We start from the raw sequence: 17,687 nt of genomic DNA on the forward strand, positions 1-17,687 counted from the left end.
AACCATCAACTTTGTTATTTCTTGACTCTCTCATATCTCACTGGAGCTGTAAGTGCTGACTGACTTCAGGTAAGTCAAGTCCAATTTCTCAAGGGACATTTACTGTATTTACAAGTATCTACATTTTTTAATGCATGGTTGACTTCTTATCCACCAAACTTCTATTAGCATTTAACTGAAGTAGAAGAACTGATGTTTTTCATTTTTTATATATTTGCATGTATATTAAGTGCATATATTTATATATATCTGTACAACTTACATAAAGTGCATATGCATATTTATATATATTTTTTACATGTGAAACACTTTATTACTGCTTTTATAACTAAAAAATCCCAACAAATGAAACACAAAAAAACATTTCTGCATATCTGCCTCAGATTCCTAAGGGCTTATGTTTTTTCTTTCCTTCAGCCAGGGAAAATCTATAGCTTCAATTAACATCAAATGGATCTGAGAGTGCACAGACATCATATTTGTTCCAAACTAAGCACCTTGAAATGGAAAGAGATGACATAAGTATAGATTTGTATATCTTTACTTTTGGTTAAAATATCTGTGAAGGGGTCATAGTTGAAAGGTTCCACTTGACTTCCCCACACTGACGGAGGCAGCCTTTGCCCAGGCTGCATGAGGGCAATGCTCCATCTCTGATGATGCTTTAGCACTCATTAGCTGGGATGTGCAGGAGGCCTTGGCAGAGCATCCTCTGCTGTGTCTCACCCCATGCACCAGAGTGACCTCTGAGTCACTCCATTCGTGTGCCGGGAATCGGCAATTCCAGTTTGGACCCCCAAGGCTTTTCCAGGGCAGTTGCTGTGCTGCCCACTCCCATTACTCTCCTGTTCCTCCCTGCTGTCATTACAGGGCTTTGGGAGAACACACACTGCCCTTGCCTCACAACATTTTGGCTTATGTAATTTTTTAAATTACGGAGAGTATTTTTAAAATGCTTGGTCACCATTAAGAAAGAGCAAGAAGAATCACTTATCCTGCACTAATAATTATCTTAATATTCACTTTTGACTAAAAGGCAAGATTTTACTCCTGCTGTTCGACAGACATAGAAGAGCCACAGTATTGTAACTAATGAAAATTACAATGACAACACATAAATACACCAAACACTGTTCTCATGGACTCTGTGTGGCCTCCAGGTGCCGAGCTCCACTCTACTAGACCTAGAAGAGACTTGTAACACTGAGAAAAGCATCTGATTTCTGGTTCAGCCTGTGATTGAAGACGGAGAAAGGAAGAAAAAAATGAACAGTCATCTTGAGATAATGTTCAGTTAAATAATTACATTCTAGGAAGACAAGATGTGACACATGTAACAACACTGCATTACCTTGAGTCCAAGAATCTGAACTACTTAACTCATTTGACTTCAGAAAAATAGGCACAATACCTAAGAATGTACTCACAATAAGGAATTCCTCCCACAAAATTAGAGGCTTTCTTTGTAGTCATGAAGTAATTTTTCTGCCTGTATTTTGACACTAGAACAAAATTTAAGACCACCAGATACTGGCCATTTGTGGTGCATGAAAATTCATTTCCATCCCACTGAAGGGCATCAAATATCTCCATTAAAGAATAGTAGGTTTATTCGTTAAATGATTACTATAAATAATTATTTTATAGTTATATATTAAGGATATTTCTAAAAATCTCCATTCCAAATTTCTTCCTGGTATTCAACCTGATGATGCTTTTGTTTAAGTTACTGTAATTGTTAATTTAGCTGGTGTAAATATAAGATCAAGAATCAGAACCAAGCAGCTGAGATTTCGTTTACTAATGGGAATATTCATATAGTACTAAAATATATATTAATATATACACTTAATGGTCAAGAAGATTTGAACATAATCCCGTATAAAACCTCACTAGAACAGAACGGTAACTCATGAAATGCAGACATCCATAATTTGTAGCCACTTAGCAGAAGCTAAGTGACTGCCAAGTCTCCAAACTCAATCCTTGGGTTTAACCTTGGGTTAAAAAAACCCCCAAAAACACAACAAAATCAGGGAAAAATCCTACTAAAAATAAGTAAACTTCTCCTGGCCAGCCTGTAGCATCAATAAACAGTGCAGAGAACAAAGATAAAACTCAGTAGTGGCATTTGACATCCTTGGGGCAAACATGGGAAGGTGTCAGACAACCCATAAAGAGTAAACTTCAAATTAAGTGCAAGATCTAACTACAGGTTCTTGATAGACTTCTAGCAAAAAGTTACTCAGTAGCCTTAATTAATCAGACTTTGAAGGCTGCAAACAAAGCAACCAACTAAAGTGGCATTCAGAAGCAGAGTCCTCCCAGTAGCTCTTACTGCACTTCCAAGTCTATGAACAGGTAAAATGGTTAGACTGGGAAGCAAGGACAATATCAGATTCCTGAAGGCACAGTGGGGCAGAGGTTAAACATCAGCTACTCTGAGACAACCACAAGCACTTGCCCATCCTTTGACAATCTGCAGAAACTACAATGTAATCTTCTCTTCCTTGACTGCCAGGTGAACTTCCAGAGGATGAACTGCTGGGGGAAGTAACACACAGGTGAGTTACCACTGAGCAACCTGCAGCCAGAAAAAACACCTCTATGACTGGCATTAGTCAAACTCCACGTCTCACCCAGATTTGGGAAGTTAACTGGCTTTAGGGGAGCCTGTGAGCACCAAGTGCCAATATCTTGCTATTTCTCCACAAGTATTTTTAATCACAGCCACAGGCCCCTTTTCCAAGACCTTCAACCCATCTCCTGGCTTCCTGTCTCTGTGCTGTTACAACCTGGAAAACACTTCTGTTCAGTAATTACACATTCAAACACAGACTCCCCTGTTCTTCATTATTTTGGGAGACACAACCATTCGCCAACAGAAGGAAAACAGTTTTCAACGTGCCCAACGTGGTGAGGTCCTGATTCGGCAGGGAAACATTGCAACATCACTAAAACCCATACAGATGGGCAAATTAGGTCCAATCCAGCTACCACCTCCTTAGTAAGAATAGATCCCAATCTCTCAATCTGAAAAGAAAAAACCTGGTATGTTAGGAAGAGGTTCACTAGTGTAAGGTTATCGGAGAAGATATATTTGAAAAGTAAACTGGAAGGCTGAAGAGGAAAACAAACTAGGAACCAATGAGAATAAAACCAGCTTATTATTAAAGGCAGCTGTGGATATCTGTGTTTAAGTAAGTCCTTCCCCTTCCAGCCCAGCCATGTGCAGCAGCCTCCAGCCCCAGCTGCCAGCTCATCTGGCCATGCAACGCTGCAATATGATGTCACAGAATAGCTCAGTCATTCCAGAAACCCCGAATTACCCAGAAAGCACTTTGTGTACTGGGGTCAGCAGAACACTGTTATCTCCCTTACAACAGGCCAGACTGTTTATACACACAGAGCTAGCTCTCATGCATCAGCCAGCTATTTATTTAGTGAGATCAGCTATCACTGTAAACCAATTTCCTTGCAAATAAGAAACACAGCTGCTCTAAAACCCACTTAAAACTCTTTCCTGCATTCAGTATTTGGACAAGCAGCAGAACAGACGACAAGAACAGTAAAAAAAAAAAAAAAGGTCACCAGCATATCTACTGACACACTGAAACAGTCTTCACTTTTACAATGTTTATTTACAGTGTTTCTTAATGGTTATATATAGTTAAACATGAACCTTTATGTTGAAAAGTACCACACGAAAAGCTTACAACTGCCATTCAAACTGGGTACTATCAGGAGGATACAGAAAACAGCAGCCTGAAAGGTAATTCCTAGAATCTGTACTGCAGGTTGGTTATTCCATGTGTAAAAACACACAGCAAAAATGAATGCTGCTTATCAGCTCTGGAAAAGGCATTCAAAGAACAGAAGTAAGGCCCGAGTAAACCTGAAGTTGCCTGTAACTTTTATCCTAGAACAGTCACACAGAGAGGTCTCACTAAGGTGAATTCCCCCAACCCAACCATCCAAAGGGCACTTTCCCAACTCCTCCTGATGAACCAGGAGTTCCTGCCGTGCTCTCAGAGTAACACCTGCAAAACATCAGCTCAGATACCCCAACTGGATATGGCATCTGCAACACAACTCGGCTGTAAAATCTAATGGAGATTTCAACTGGAATTAAGTGGTTTCCAGACTGACTTATTTCACTACACAAAACTAGTACCTGGTTGCAGAAGAACTTTTCTTCCTAAATCCGAGCACCACGAATTAGGTTGTTGGCAGGTCTCAAAGTAAGGGCAGGGATGTGGAAGCACAAGAACACAGAGAGCACTAAAGCACTCATTACACATTCTTCTCACTCAAGTTATTTTATCCATTAATCTTTTCATTTACTCTTTTAAATTTGAAACTCAGCAAGTCAGACTCTTGCCAGTCAATCTCTGTAACACTCCAGGGAAGGATCCCAACACCAAGTTTGGACATGGGGAGAAAAAAGGAAATGCAAAGGAAGCAAGCACTGCCTTCTGCCTGGCACAGGTGAGGGTATGTCCAAGGATGGCATGACTGACTTATAAGCAGGTAAGAAGTATCAGATTAGAATGTGATTAGAATGATGACACCTGGTTCTGAAAAACTATCTGTATATACATGTACACTGGAAAAAAAAAAGGAAAGCTCTGTTAGTGTTTTCTTGTTTGTTTTTTTTGTTTGGTTTTTTTGTTGTTGTTGTTTTTTTGTTTGTTTTTTTAATGTTCATATTCAACATCTCTAAGCCATAAAGAACTACAGTGCATTTCCACAGAAGGTTGTTCATTAAATCACAGTAAAGCTTTCTGAAGCCCCAAGTCAAAAAGCTTAAATGTTTAGGATGAGACCGAAAAAATCCTGATGGCCTTCAAGTTTATTTGAAAGACAGATTACAGAATATTATGTAAGGCACAAATCTCAGAACTATTCCCCATTGTATTTACAAATATTATCAAGTTTTACAAGATCATGAATTTTCATAAAAAGTGACATTTTCAAAAAGCTTTTCTTGCTTTAATCCTCCTCCTTTCTTTTGATAGGATTAAATGCTGAAATGGCAGGCTGTTAAATAAGCACACTGAAATGCCAACTGTGAGGCATTTAACTCCATGTATTTACAAATTAACATTTCACAGTTGTTTTAAATTTTGACATTATAGTTTAGTACCTTCGGGCAACTCATTTCAGAAGGTGCTGGATTTGATTTACGTTATTTCTCATTTTACATTCATATGTTATGGCACTGGAATACCTTTAGGTTTCCCATAATCCCTGATAAAGGAAATTTAGTTTTATGAAAGGCTGAGAAATATTGCTTTGTTTTTATGAACAGGAACCAATGAGCCTGCCTAAAGTAAATTCAAAGTTATCATTAACTTTACCTATAAAAGGCCATATCCATCAAGATAACACCACCAGAAGGAGTGGAGATCATGGCCTACATATCTGTATGTACACACACACAAATTCCAAGTGTAATATTGAAAGATGGTGTCATAGGCCTTCCCCTTCAGTCACTTCAGGGCTGACCACAATGTTCAGAATGACCTGGAGAAAACATCAGGTAGCATTCCTGAAAAAAGCAGTGGGATGCTTATCTTAATTCTTTAATTCTTTCTATTATTAGGTTACTTCAGAGGATAATTATGTGCTCCTGAGACAACTGCTGCTTATGGGCTACTAGCTGTGGCAGTTTAGATGGAAATTTTTACTTTGCAGACTATGAAATGCAGTTTCTGTATTGCTAAAGTAAACATTTACAGAAGAGGTTTCAAAAAAATCATAACAAACCCCCATACCAACAACACAAAAGCCCCATCACTTCCTACCTGTATACAATACAGGTACCTGAATACAAAACTGTGGCTATTCTTACAGCACCACTTAAGAGCAAACTTGGAACAGATACATTCTGGTTTGCAGCTGAGCACCTCTCCCCATTACTTTATATTCATAAAACCAATAAAAAGCAGAAGCCATTTACAGTTTGTGCTTCCTGGGTGCAACAGTATCAGAAGATACCAATCTCTTTTCAAGAGTTTCTACAGTTTGTAGAAAACCAATTTATCTGTCAGAAAAATCAGTATGCAGACAAAGGAAACATGACTCCACAGATATGCAGGGCAGTTCATGAGAAACAAGATTCTCGTTTCAGGACAACTACACTCCTGATTCATTCTTCTCTGCAGGGCTGGAACAGAGAAAGGTGCCAGTGCTTGCCATGTTCAAGACAGCTGAGCATCCCCAGAGCTGCCAGGGCAGTGCCCAGTCCCTGTGCAGGGTGTCAGGGCTGCAGAGCCGCCTCAGCTCTGTGGGACTGAACCTCCAGGCTCATTTCTGGGTCCATTCCTATGCCACTTCTAAGGAAGGTATATATTTTTTCCTTCTATGCACAGAGAAACTCTGATTTCTACAAACAGAAAGAACTGTTCTGTTTTTTCTTTGGAGCACATTTGTTTAGAGTGATCCCTGGGCCTTGTTACACTTGGTGAGACTCTTGCTGTTGACTTTACCTGTGCCAGCGTTTATGCATAGTGGTGTGAAAAAATCACATGATTTTTCAGCAGAAATCAATCTGGTATTGCTTACTGGCAGTTCAGTGGACATAACCATCCCCATTTATGACACAACCTCTACCTAATATCTACAAACACATATCAAGTTATTTAGACATATCTAATTATTTACCCATAGAACACCTGTTTAGTGATCCAATGCTGCTAATGCCAATGACCACATCCTATCCACATGTCATTTTTACATAGCAATGCACTGATTTATGTTAATTCCAGCAGCATGTACTAATTAAGATATTTAAGAATGGTTACATGTTTCACATGGGAATGTGCCAAATCACCTCTCTGCAGTCTTACTGGTGTTTCAGATTTGATAGACAGAAGCCTGAGACACCTTTGTATTGTAACAGACACTTCAATAATGCTCCAGATATATTCACTAACACAGCATCTTTTTTCAAAATCGATTGTGACACCCACTAATATTCCATAAATAATGGGATCAGATTAAAGTCTCGCCAAAATTCATTACGATGTATTAAATCTGCCTGATCTTTATCACTGCTACTAACACAATAAACAGAATGCAAACGTCACAGAGCATGGAAAGTTATGAGAATTTTCCTCAGGAGCGCTGCAGAACACAGTCAGAATCAGAGGATATATTGCCATGCCTTTGTGAGGTCTGTATAAATTAGACCCTTTTCAACCAGAATATCTCTCTCATATTTTTACTTCAACTCAGACTACCATTTCTCTTCTGTAGTTTCTGAAGTTGTTATTCATTCCAACAACTTCATCTTGTGTAAGCACTGCACACATGTGCATTAAAATAAGGATTTATTATTACTGCCATCAGCTGCCTCATGGTTAACATTGCTTTGGGGCTAAAAATCACAGGAGGGATACAAGTAAACTTTTAGTTTGGAAAAACATCACAATGTTTGTTCTTTATAAATTGTTATTTAACTATTCACAGTCACAATTTCTGAGAAAAAAATAACTAAGTTCCAGTGCTAAATGTGTCAGCAACACTTTTGTTGTTGAGGATCTTTGGCAATACTCCTGCCACTCTGGGAGATGCTCTAACATTTTGGAACTTAACTTGCACATTTAACCTGATTTCCCAAGGAGAAGATTTCCATGATTTCTCTACATCTGTTGAATATAAGTTGGGAGCAAAAAGTAGTTCTGCAAGTTGCTAATTTTCATTCATATCAAGATTTTCAAAAGCAGGATTTTAAGAGCAGCCACCTGTCCAGTGGCCTGAATTGAAGGTGGTTGAGCACAGCGAACTCCTCACAGTGCCAGCGGAGCAGAGGTGCAGCACCTCAGATCAGGAGTCCCTGCTCTCTGGCTTTAATGAAGAACTGCACACAGAGGCAGACAACACCCTCCTGGACACTGCAGAACACCCTCCTGGACACTGCAGGCTGGATTTCTAACATCTGCCATTTCGTTTAAAAACCTGCCATTTCGTTTTAGATGTTGAAACAGAAGATGAGTTCTTGAGAGTCTCAAACTGAGTACTTTTCCATAGTTTCAAAAAGGAGCTGTTCCACCCTGGAACAGTTTAGTCCTGCTGCCACCTGCTGTCACAGACACATCAGTGCCATGCTGGCTGCACGGCGTTTTCCCTTTCCTCTTCTCTTGTTAAGAGTGTAAAAGAACATGTTCTAACAATGCTGCTCAACATTATCTAAAAGTAATCAGGAACTAATTTGTCCAGAGAAGTGTGCTGGTAAACCAATGCACTGCCACCTTCATTGCCAGAGCATCAACCCTGCAGATTTGTGCATGGTTCCATTCACGGTTTATCCCCAAAAAGGGTCATTCACATAAGTATTAGCAGGATGGGGCTGGGGTTTTTTGTTTTGGGGTTTGTTTGGTTTTTAACCCCAGCAATATTGCTTCCTTCTGGAAAATTCTGAAATATTATTTATTATTATTATTATTATTATTATTATTATTATTATTATTATTATTATTATTAGGAAAGTACTAAGACTATGAACTGGCCAGACTACTAAGGCTGAGTTGCTCCTACTTTATACTTACATGATCATGCAAAGAGCCTTAAATATTTAGATTAAAACAAACTTAAAAGTTAAACAAAATTAAAAACCGCTATGTAAACCAGATTAAACAAAAAGGTCTGAAATGAAATTACTCAAATCTAGCTCCTGCCTAGTGCTTCAATGAAGACTAGCAACTTCTAGAGTTAAGTGAACTCAGTAATTCCTCTCAGGACCCCTGGAATGCTTTTATGCCACCATCTCTGGTGGTGATGTGCTTCAGCAGCCTGACCTGGCTGAGGCTGCTGCCATCCCACCCTCCTTCCTCCCTTCCACCAGCCCCAGAGGCATCCTGCAGGAAGCCAGCCTGGGGTAGAGGAGGGGCAGGGACAGCTCTGGGGGACAGTCCTGAGCTGCCCTCAGTCTGTGCCTGTGGCTGCTGAGCCCCGCTGGGCACTGCAGGACCCACACTGCTCCTGGCCCTGGCACTGCAGGACCCACACTGCTCCTGGCCCTGGCACACCCCAAGCTGTTTTTCACTCGACTCACAGCTTCCTAAGACAGCACAGGTGAACCTCTACCCTCCCTTCAGGTTCTTTATTTCACTAAGAATGCAGCAGCTAAAAAAGAAGCCTTCTGTCTGTTGCTCAGACATACACCCTTTTTGGCAAAACATAATATACAGTAAGCTGGAAACAAGTATCACAGCATCTGTTACAAGGATTTTAAAAACAATGCAAAGTAGAAGTTCATTGCAGAAAGTTGAATGAGATGCTGAAATCCTGAATTCTTGCTGCCTCAGTGGAAAAATGATGCTGGTCTCCAAACACAACTCCAGTCAGATATAACAAAGGCACAGGACTTAAGCCAGCTGAACTCAGACAGCAGAGGGTAAAATGCAGGACATAAACTTTTATTCTAATGATTTCTTTACAGGAAACCAACTGTTAACATGAAGTGTTTTTAAAGCTTCCAGGGTTTTTCTTCACTAAGTACGTTACTTATTGCTCAGCACAAGCCCAATTCAATTTGATTACTGCCACAATATCCCTCTAATGTAAAACTGAAAGGCTCTTTCACATATCACACCTCTTGTCTGAAGAAAAAGGGAAAAAAAGGTCATTTTCACCCTCACACACACAAAAAAAGACAGGCAATCTGTAGGCTGTATGCATCATGTTATCAAGTATAATTAAATTAAAAAATTAAATTACTAAAAGAATAACTTACAATACCACCAATATTATTACTTTCTGTATTTGCAGAGCTTTGTAGAAGTGTTTTCCTTTAGCAGATACAGTAGGATTCACGTGCTCTAAGAACAATTGGAGAGCCAAGGCAATTGCCTCCATTTGCACAAACTGCAGGGGACAGGGAGGCAGAGAGTCACTCAGCCCCTCTGCTCCCTGTGCTTCAACACTCCCAACAGCAGGAATACACTGCTGGACAGCCACAGCCCGGGGAATCCTCCTCAGCACTCTCTGAAGGCTGCCCCACGAAGAGAACAGGACTGTCAAAGCACTGCCACACTGCTGCCCTCAGAGCAGCTGCACAGCTGACAGTACACACCAGGCACAGCTTCAGGCACAGCTGGCACAGCTGAACATGATCTTATCCACACACAACAACCTGACAGTGAAATACTTTGGGTTAAAAAGTAAAGAACTGCTCGGCTATGGGGTTTTTTTATCACCCATTTCATTGCCTAAAGAACACTCTTTCTAGACAATGTATTAAGAGCTTAAGACAAACTGCAACATGCAGAGGTTATACTCTAGTTTTTACCGTTTTAATAGAACTCCTTGATCTTTCTTCCCAAACATTACTGCTCAGCTCCATTGTGCAATGAACATTTGTTTCTCTTTCATAGGATCCAAACATAAATAACCTGAAATAGAAAAGCCCATAGTAAGAATTGTAATACTATTACACATACCCCAGATACTCACATATCCCACATACTCACCACTCTTCATTTACACACTATTATTATTATTATCATCAATGTATACACATAGAGAAGTCCTCACAGAACAGATTCCACAGACACAGCCTAACACCAAAGGAAAGACACTGCCACCCTCTAGTGGAAGGACTCCAAAAATATAAAATATAAGAAAATTTTTAGCTAGGGGTTTTTTGAGTTGTGTTTTTTTCCTGCTCTGTACTCTTTTTTTTTTTTTTAATAAAGTGTTCAATCAGCAGACTAGCATTTTTTTCTGTAAAGAACTATTTTTTATTTTAAGAAAAGCAAAAATAGCTGCAGGAGTCTTCCATTTCAATCCTAAACTTCACAATGTACTGAAGTTCTTCTTGGTTTAAGAGAACACTAGTGTAGACCAAAGTTTAATCTAAAGTTTAACAGTTTACCACTGCTTATATTTACATTTCACTAAACTAGGATCCTCATATCTGTAATTCTTTGTAACATTCATAACAAAAGAGTGGTTCTTCATGCATGATTCCCTATTCCAGAAGGCTACAAAGCTTTTCAGGCAGATATCAGTACCAGAAAAGAAACCCCAAACCTATAAACTTTAGGCTATAGAACAGCAATCCCAGCTTGTTCACAGCTTATCTCACAGTAGCTGAAAGCAGATAAATATTTTGGAATAAAAATGCCAAACAAATCTTATTCAAAAGAGCTGTTAGATTTTAACTCCCTTCTAAACTTTCTACATACATTTGACAGGAGCAGTTTCTAAGCTGTCATTCAAAGCATCTCATTTGTGACTGTGATATGTGACACAAAACTCTTCAGACGACAGAGGCAAAAGCTGTCAGAAAAACATGTCAATTTTATCTCTTTATCTTGACACTGTTAAATAAAGTTTCTAGGTTAAATATTTATAATCAGGAAGTCCCAATCTTCCAGATGTGGAGATCTGTAGTAAACATACTTTGAAAATTAAGTAAAGCTATTGAAAACAACTTTCCCCAACAACCAGAACCAGTGAAATGAATCCAATTCAAGGGAATTCACCTCTCTGGCTGTGACATCTCTCAAATTTGCACTGCAGCAGGGAGAGAGAAATACATCTTCCTTTGCTATGTCCCTCTATGAAGAGTTTATGTAACTAGTGTTCAGCTGTGCACCTGAATGCAGGGGGCAGATGGGAGGGGAAGGTCATGCCTGGGTTGGTACCCAGCACACCTGACTGACAGTCTGTTGGTTTTGGCTCAGAGTTGGTGGCTGTATCTGTGACCCACCCTCAGAGGGACAGTCCCCACGCTCCAGTGTAACCCTGCAAACAGCAGCTGCCAACCTCATTGCCAGCCTGACCTTCAGCACTATGGGTATGATCACTGTGAGCACAAATCCAGCCTCACAACCAACCAATCAGGTACTTGGGACAGGATTAAGCTTGTTCAAGGGTACGTGAACTGATAAACTCATCCCTTGTTTGCTTATTTTTAAAGCATCCCCAGCAACCCTGCATGGCTTTTCTCTTTTGCTTTCAGGAGCTGCTTCTGAGTGAAACAGGTTTTCCTCAGTGTCTCACTGATATCAGACAATTCATTAAAGCTTTTCAGCTGATCACTGGTTGCACACATTTCATCTTCTGGTCACTTAGACACATTCTCAGGGAATTTTCCAGGGGTACTCATTATCCCTTGAAAATATCGGCACAGTAGCTATTTAGCTGTCTTGGCCTGGATGGAAGAACAAGGACGTGAAATAGCTCAAAACAAGAATAAAACAATTTTCAGCCAGAACTGTAATATGAAGTCACAAAAAAATCAATGAGCCATACTGAGATTTCACCTTGCAGCAGGTCACCAGCAGTCAACTGGAGGAAACACATCACAAGACAGCCAAACTACACATCTAAATTTTAAAGAGCTCTTGATGTTGGAGTTTGATTTCCAATTTCAGAAAGACAATGGGGAAATTTTAACTGCTGCTACACTACAAAAATTTTTGTCTGAATAGTATCTCCATTACCAGGCAAACAGAGGCACTGTGCTCTGTGAGGCAGCTGCAGAAAAAGGCTGACATTAAGCTTGTGTCTCAACACACCAAAACAATATATTAAAGATATATCCGTATTCTACAGATTGATAGTTTGTAAATCAGTATGAAAGGATGTATGAAAGACATCCTGAAACAAAGTTTATAACCCCAACTATAATTAAATCAATAAAGAATTGTGATTAAATTACCACCTCAGTAATTTAAATATGCACACAGAAAAAGAATTTCTATTCCTTCCCCAGTTATAAATGGGATGGTTCCCTACACCAAGCACGAGAGAGAAGAGAGTGATTCAAGACAGTACCTGTGACTATCTAAACAGCTGTGGTATTTTATTAAAGAACTACCTTAGGAAAATTTCCTTGTCCACAAAAGTCATCTATTGGAACAAATGCTAATTCAGAAAGCTCACTTTATGGCACAGTATTAGAAGAGTATTCTTGCCTAATACAATAAGATTGATAGGCTTAAGGAATTTCTGCCCAGTGCCTCTTTTAAAAAAAATTAATATAACAATTTTGTTTTTCCCTTTTCCTTAAAATTTAAAGATAATGACAAGATAACAGGAGTTTGGCAATAATTAAGTTCTGTGAGGGCACTGCACTTGTTGAAAGTGTAAATTTTTGTACAGGTCAGGAAAAAATTTGCAAAACATATTCCTTATTATTTGCAAAAAGGTTCCACCCTTTCGTTAATTTAAAAGATGTGCAAAATTTAACTTTTCTTTCAACATCATGACAGCAAGAAAATTACTGTGCTCACGCTTGCAACTAGAAAAGAAACAAGTACAAAAGTGCAGATATTTGGTCATGTGAAGAATACAATTTAATTCAACAAGCCATTTATAGCATACAAAAAGCTTGCCAAATGTTTTATCACTATAGTTTCACCACTGTTTTCCAGACTTAGGCAGGAGAAGCAGCAAAACGCTCTTACCAGATGGACAACAAGAATTCTACTCCAAATTCTGAACAGAAGTTAAAGAATAGTTACTACTGAGAAAACATAAAACATCCTGGGGCACTGCACAAAAGTGAAAAAAGACACAGAATTTAAAGTGATCTTTCATCCTGGAACAAGAATGAAAGAATGAAAAATGTTGAGGCGTCTGTGGCAGATCCAAGTGCCAAAGCCAGATCCAGTGCTGCACCTCTGAGAACTGGCCCAGGCACCTCCACCCCAGCCCAGAGTGCTGCTGCAAAAGGGACATTGGAGCATTGGACTCTCCTACATATTTCTTCTGTTACTACCAACATCCTTCATGTGTCTTTCAGCTTCTATCTCATCAGTATCTGAAGATGCAAGGTAAGCAAGAATATTTATTTACTCACAGAGGGACTCTGTGAGCAGCAGTTGTAGTTGTTTAGTTCAAAAAAGGACAGGACACCTGGAAGATCTGAGGAATTACTATGGGACCAACAGTCAGATGTGTAGGCTGAGAGGTGTCAGGTGAGACAATCTCATGTGTGTGTTGAGAACTTCCAAGCTGCACAAATCAGATTAAGTCAGACCCAAAGCTTAAAAGACCTGACAAACCAGGAACTGCCTCCTCTGCCAGCCATCTGATGAGCAGCTGTGACAGCTGAAAATGCTGAGAGGGCAGAGGATGATGTCAAACTGAGTAATCTGGGCTCTGAAGGCAAAGAAACACACCACCACTTGGCTGCTGGTGACATCACACAGTGTTTCAGACCGAGGAAAGACACAGGATTTAAAGGATTACTCTCCAAACCAAGAACAATTGCACACAACTGAAGGTGGTTATTGTGGTCCTCTTATGATAAAAATGAATGCACTACTGTGTAAAGAGAGATCAGGCAGGACAAAAAGAGAGGAAACAGTCCTGGCAGGCAAGGAACACAGACAGTCATTCAGTATTCTTGGATCGTTCACAGACAACACATCACAAAGCAAGGGAGACAGGTGAGCAGCAATTTTATCACAAAAAATAATCACTGCTGTCACCATACAACTCAGAAGCAGAAGAATATCTTCTAGAAATCCGCAGCACTGATAAACCACATTAGTACAGCACATACAATTCAAATGGTTGCACAATGCTACAGAAAAGAAACAGTGCAAAGAGGAGTTGATACGGTAATAAAAGCAATGAAAGAGGTTCAAAAAAAGAATTCTTGCTGGAAAGCAGAAAGCAGTTCATAAAGAGCAGAACTGCACATGACTACATCAAAGCCTAAGCACTACTTGGAAAAGACTGAACATAAACCAAGAACCAAGAGGTCTGACAAAAAACCCCAAACAAACCAAGAGCCCACACACCTTTTCTCCAGCTTTGAAGAGAATAATTTTCTCTTTAATGAATGAAGGAAATAGATTTTATTTCTTTCCACTATTTTGTTCAAGACAAAGACCATAAATAATGCCTTATAAAAGTGATTTGGATTTGTCTAAGTAAAACTGAGTGAAACAATCATTTCCCCTTGCTTACATAATACAGCAAGATAATGACAACATTTATACTGTCTTGGAAAGACAGTTGGTGTAAAAAAACAACTGAACAAAACCAAGCAAGTAACAGGAGGCACAGATTAGCTTGTAACCAAGCAAAATTCAGAAGAAAGGCAAATGCTTGTGCCCACACAAAGTAGAAGTGCCTCAGAAACTAACTATAACTTCATTCTTATTTTAAAAAAGTACATTTCATGATTAGAGTGCAATCTCAACACCAAAGCTGCCACCTGGTGAATCAGAATGGGCCCACAGCTGTAATAACTACAAACTGAGGAAACACGGGTACTTTCTTAGTCAAGAATGAGCAAAAGTGCACAAAAATATACCTTGTACATTCGATTAACGTGACTTTTAGTCGACCTTCTGTCAATAGAAAATCCTGTATACAGAGGTCTCGATCTTCGTATTCGTCAGCTGGCAACACTTGAAATGGAAAAAATGGCTTGAACCTGAAAAACACAGAACAGGCTCATCTTAATTCAAATTACATAAAGAACACTAACACAGAGAAATATAAAAAAGGTAATAAGACCACAGTGAATCTTAAACATTCCTAAAGAGAAATAATACCCTTCCTACATATTTATTGGTCGAAAGGAACAAGCAGGAGCCACTAAAGCTTTTTGAATGCAGCAAACTGGACAATATAAACAAAGATTGCTTCACAGGAACAGACTGAGTTATATTGACTAGTGCAGGTAATTTTGAGAAAGTGGGAAGTTGAGAAAAATCACACAGTATGTTTATGATTGCAAACATATTTAATACAAAAGTCCTTTTGCAGTAAATATCTTACCAGGTCTGTAATTTTTAAGTTCATCTGCATAAACATTGTAGCACTGAAAGGTGAAAATATAACATGACCCTAAAGTTTAAACCTTTTATGACAGTGCTGTACTAGAGGACTGGTGCACCCTTACAGACACTTCAGTTACACACATTGATTCTTCTCACACTTGGTGAAAAACTTTCAGTTGCTCTTTTTAGCCACTCTTCTTGAATTAAAATAAAGACACAGGTATTCTAAATATTTGCTCCCAAGCTTTATTTCCCTCATCACAGCATGTGATTCCCAGGAAAAACTGCTCATGTCCAAGATATTCAGTGTTTTACACACGTTATCTCTCCACATAATTCCCTGTCTGATTAGAATATCCTGTGTTATAAATAGCAATTCCATTTTTCGTGCTAGTGCTGCAGTGTCAGACACAGCCCCGATGGGAGGGAGGGGAGGAGAGGCTGCCCAGCTGCAGCCCCATCCCATGGCTGACACACACATGCAATCCCAACGGCAAGGGCACAACCCTGCAGAAAGGGTGTGCACGAAAGTATTTGAAAACACTCTTGCAGGGTATTCCTTCTTTCTGCCTTTACTCATTGCTCTCCTCTCCCAGCACTGCCTTGTTACTCCCTGACCCATCCTCCCAGCAACCATTCCTACACCCTGACCCAGCCTCCCAGCAATCATTCCTACACCCTGACCCAGCCTCCCAGCGATCATTCCTGCCAAGGAGACTCGGGACAGGGGACATGAGCACAGGCAGCCCGGATCTGCCATCCCATGGCAAAGAAGGCTTCCCTAAGTCCTGTTTGCTCAGCCAGCACAGGCATCTGCCTGTCACATTCAGAGATCACAACATGTGCAGGAAACAGTCCCACGGATCTGAAGTGAAGAGTTGCACAAACCCCCATAAATAACGGAGCATCCTCTAACTGTCAGCACAGGCTGGGGAGGGAGCTCCACGCTCCCAGTCAGGGCACTCAGCAACAGCCCCGCACAGAGCCAGCACAAAGACATTTCTTTTGTTCTCTTGGTGAATAAATGCAACTCAACACTCCAGCTCTTTTCCTGAAATCCCATTCAACTTCTAACTTTAATTTGGTTCCAAGTTTCTCCCTCATTAACTCCTTCAGGAAGAGAACCGTTTTGACACAGGTCAAGTGAAAAAATTCAGTTTTAAACAGTTTATTCCAATGTTTTTTCTTTAAGTCTTGTATGACACATATGAAGCTATGAAATCACTCTGGGCCACGGTTTATGTTTATGAGCCTACTATAAGCAACCAGCTCAAAACATGCCTTTTGCATGTACTGTCTGGTCTGATATTTGACTCATATTTTCCTTTATAGTTCTCAAATAATTAAAGTAATAGTAGGGATCACAAGAGTAGGGAACATTCCACCAAGATGACCCCACTATTTTCATTCTACAAGAGTTGGTATCACTTCAGGGCCTGATCCCCTTCCCACCCTGACCCACCTCCAGCCATCACATCTGCCCTTCATGTTTCTCACTTCCAGCACAAACAAGGGTGCCCTGCTCCTGTCAGGAGTGATTTTTACCCCCTGAAAACACGGGCTTGGCTCAGATTTTGTTAGGCAAAAAAGGAAGAGTTAGACAAGCACACTGGAAAATAATGCCAAGTTTTGGGTGAATAAACACTTGCATGTTTGAAGGGTTTTCAGCACGAATAAACCACTTTTCAGGTCGTACCAGCAACTGACAGTACATCTCCTCCCAAAATCTATTTAAAAAAAGATAGTTTTCCATGGGAACATCAAACCACTGATCACCATAAAACTCAGTGAGCTGGTATTTATAAGGCCTTTCCCTTACACATACACACCATAAACCAGCCTGCAGCCTATTTAACGAGAACACAGACCCGGACCAATCTATTTTCAATACTAAAAATAAGAACTAAACAAAAAAGCAAACTAACAGACTAA

General features: G+C 39.8%; 1 protein-coding gene across 1 annotated transcript in view; it reads right to left on the reverse strand.

The window, feature by feature from the left end:
• Positions 1-17,687, reverse strand: part of PDZD8 (PDZ domain containing 8) — a 59,292-nt gene that overhangs the window by 25,276 nt on the left and 16,329 nt on the right. The window contains exons 2-3 of the mRNA XM_017809291.1: positions 15,284-15,406; positions 10,295-10,397 (exon numbers count right to left, since the gene is read on the reverse strand). Of these exons, the coding sequence (XP_017664780.1) occupies positions 10,295-10,397; positions 15,284-15,406 (226 nt within the window). The remainder of the gene's footprint in view (positions 1-10,294; positions 10,398-15,283; positions 15,407-17,687) is intronic.

This window comes from Lepidothrix coronata, unplaced genomic scaffold (genome assembly GCF_001604755.1).
Source record: "Lepidothrix coronata isolate B3197 unplaced genomic scaffold, Lepidothrix_coronata-1.0 Scaffold25, whole genome shotgun sequence".
NCBI classification, from domain to species: domain Eukaryota; kingdom Metazoa; phylum Chordata; class Aves; order Passeriformes; family Pipridae; genus Lepidothrix; species Lepidothrix coronata.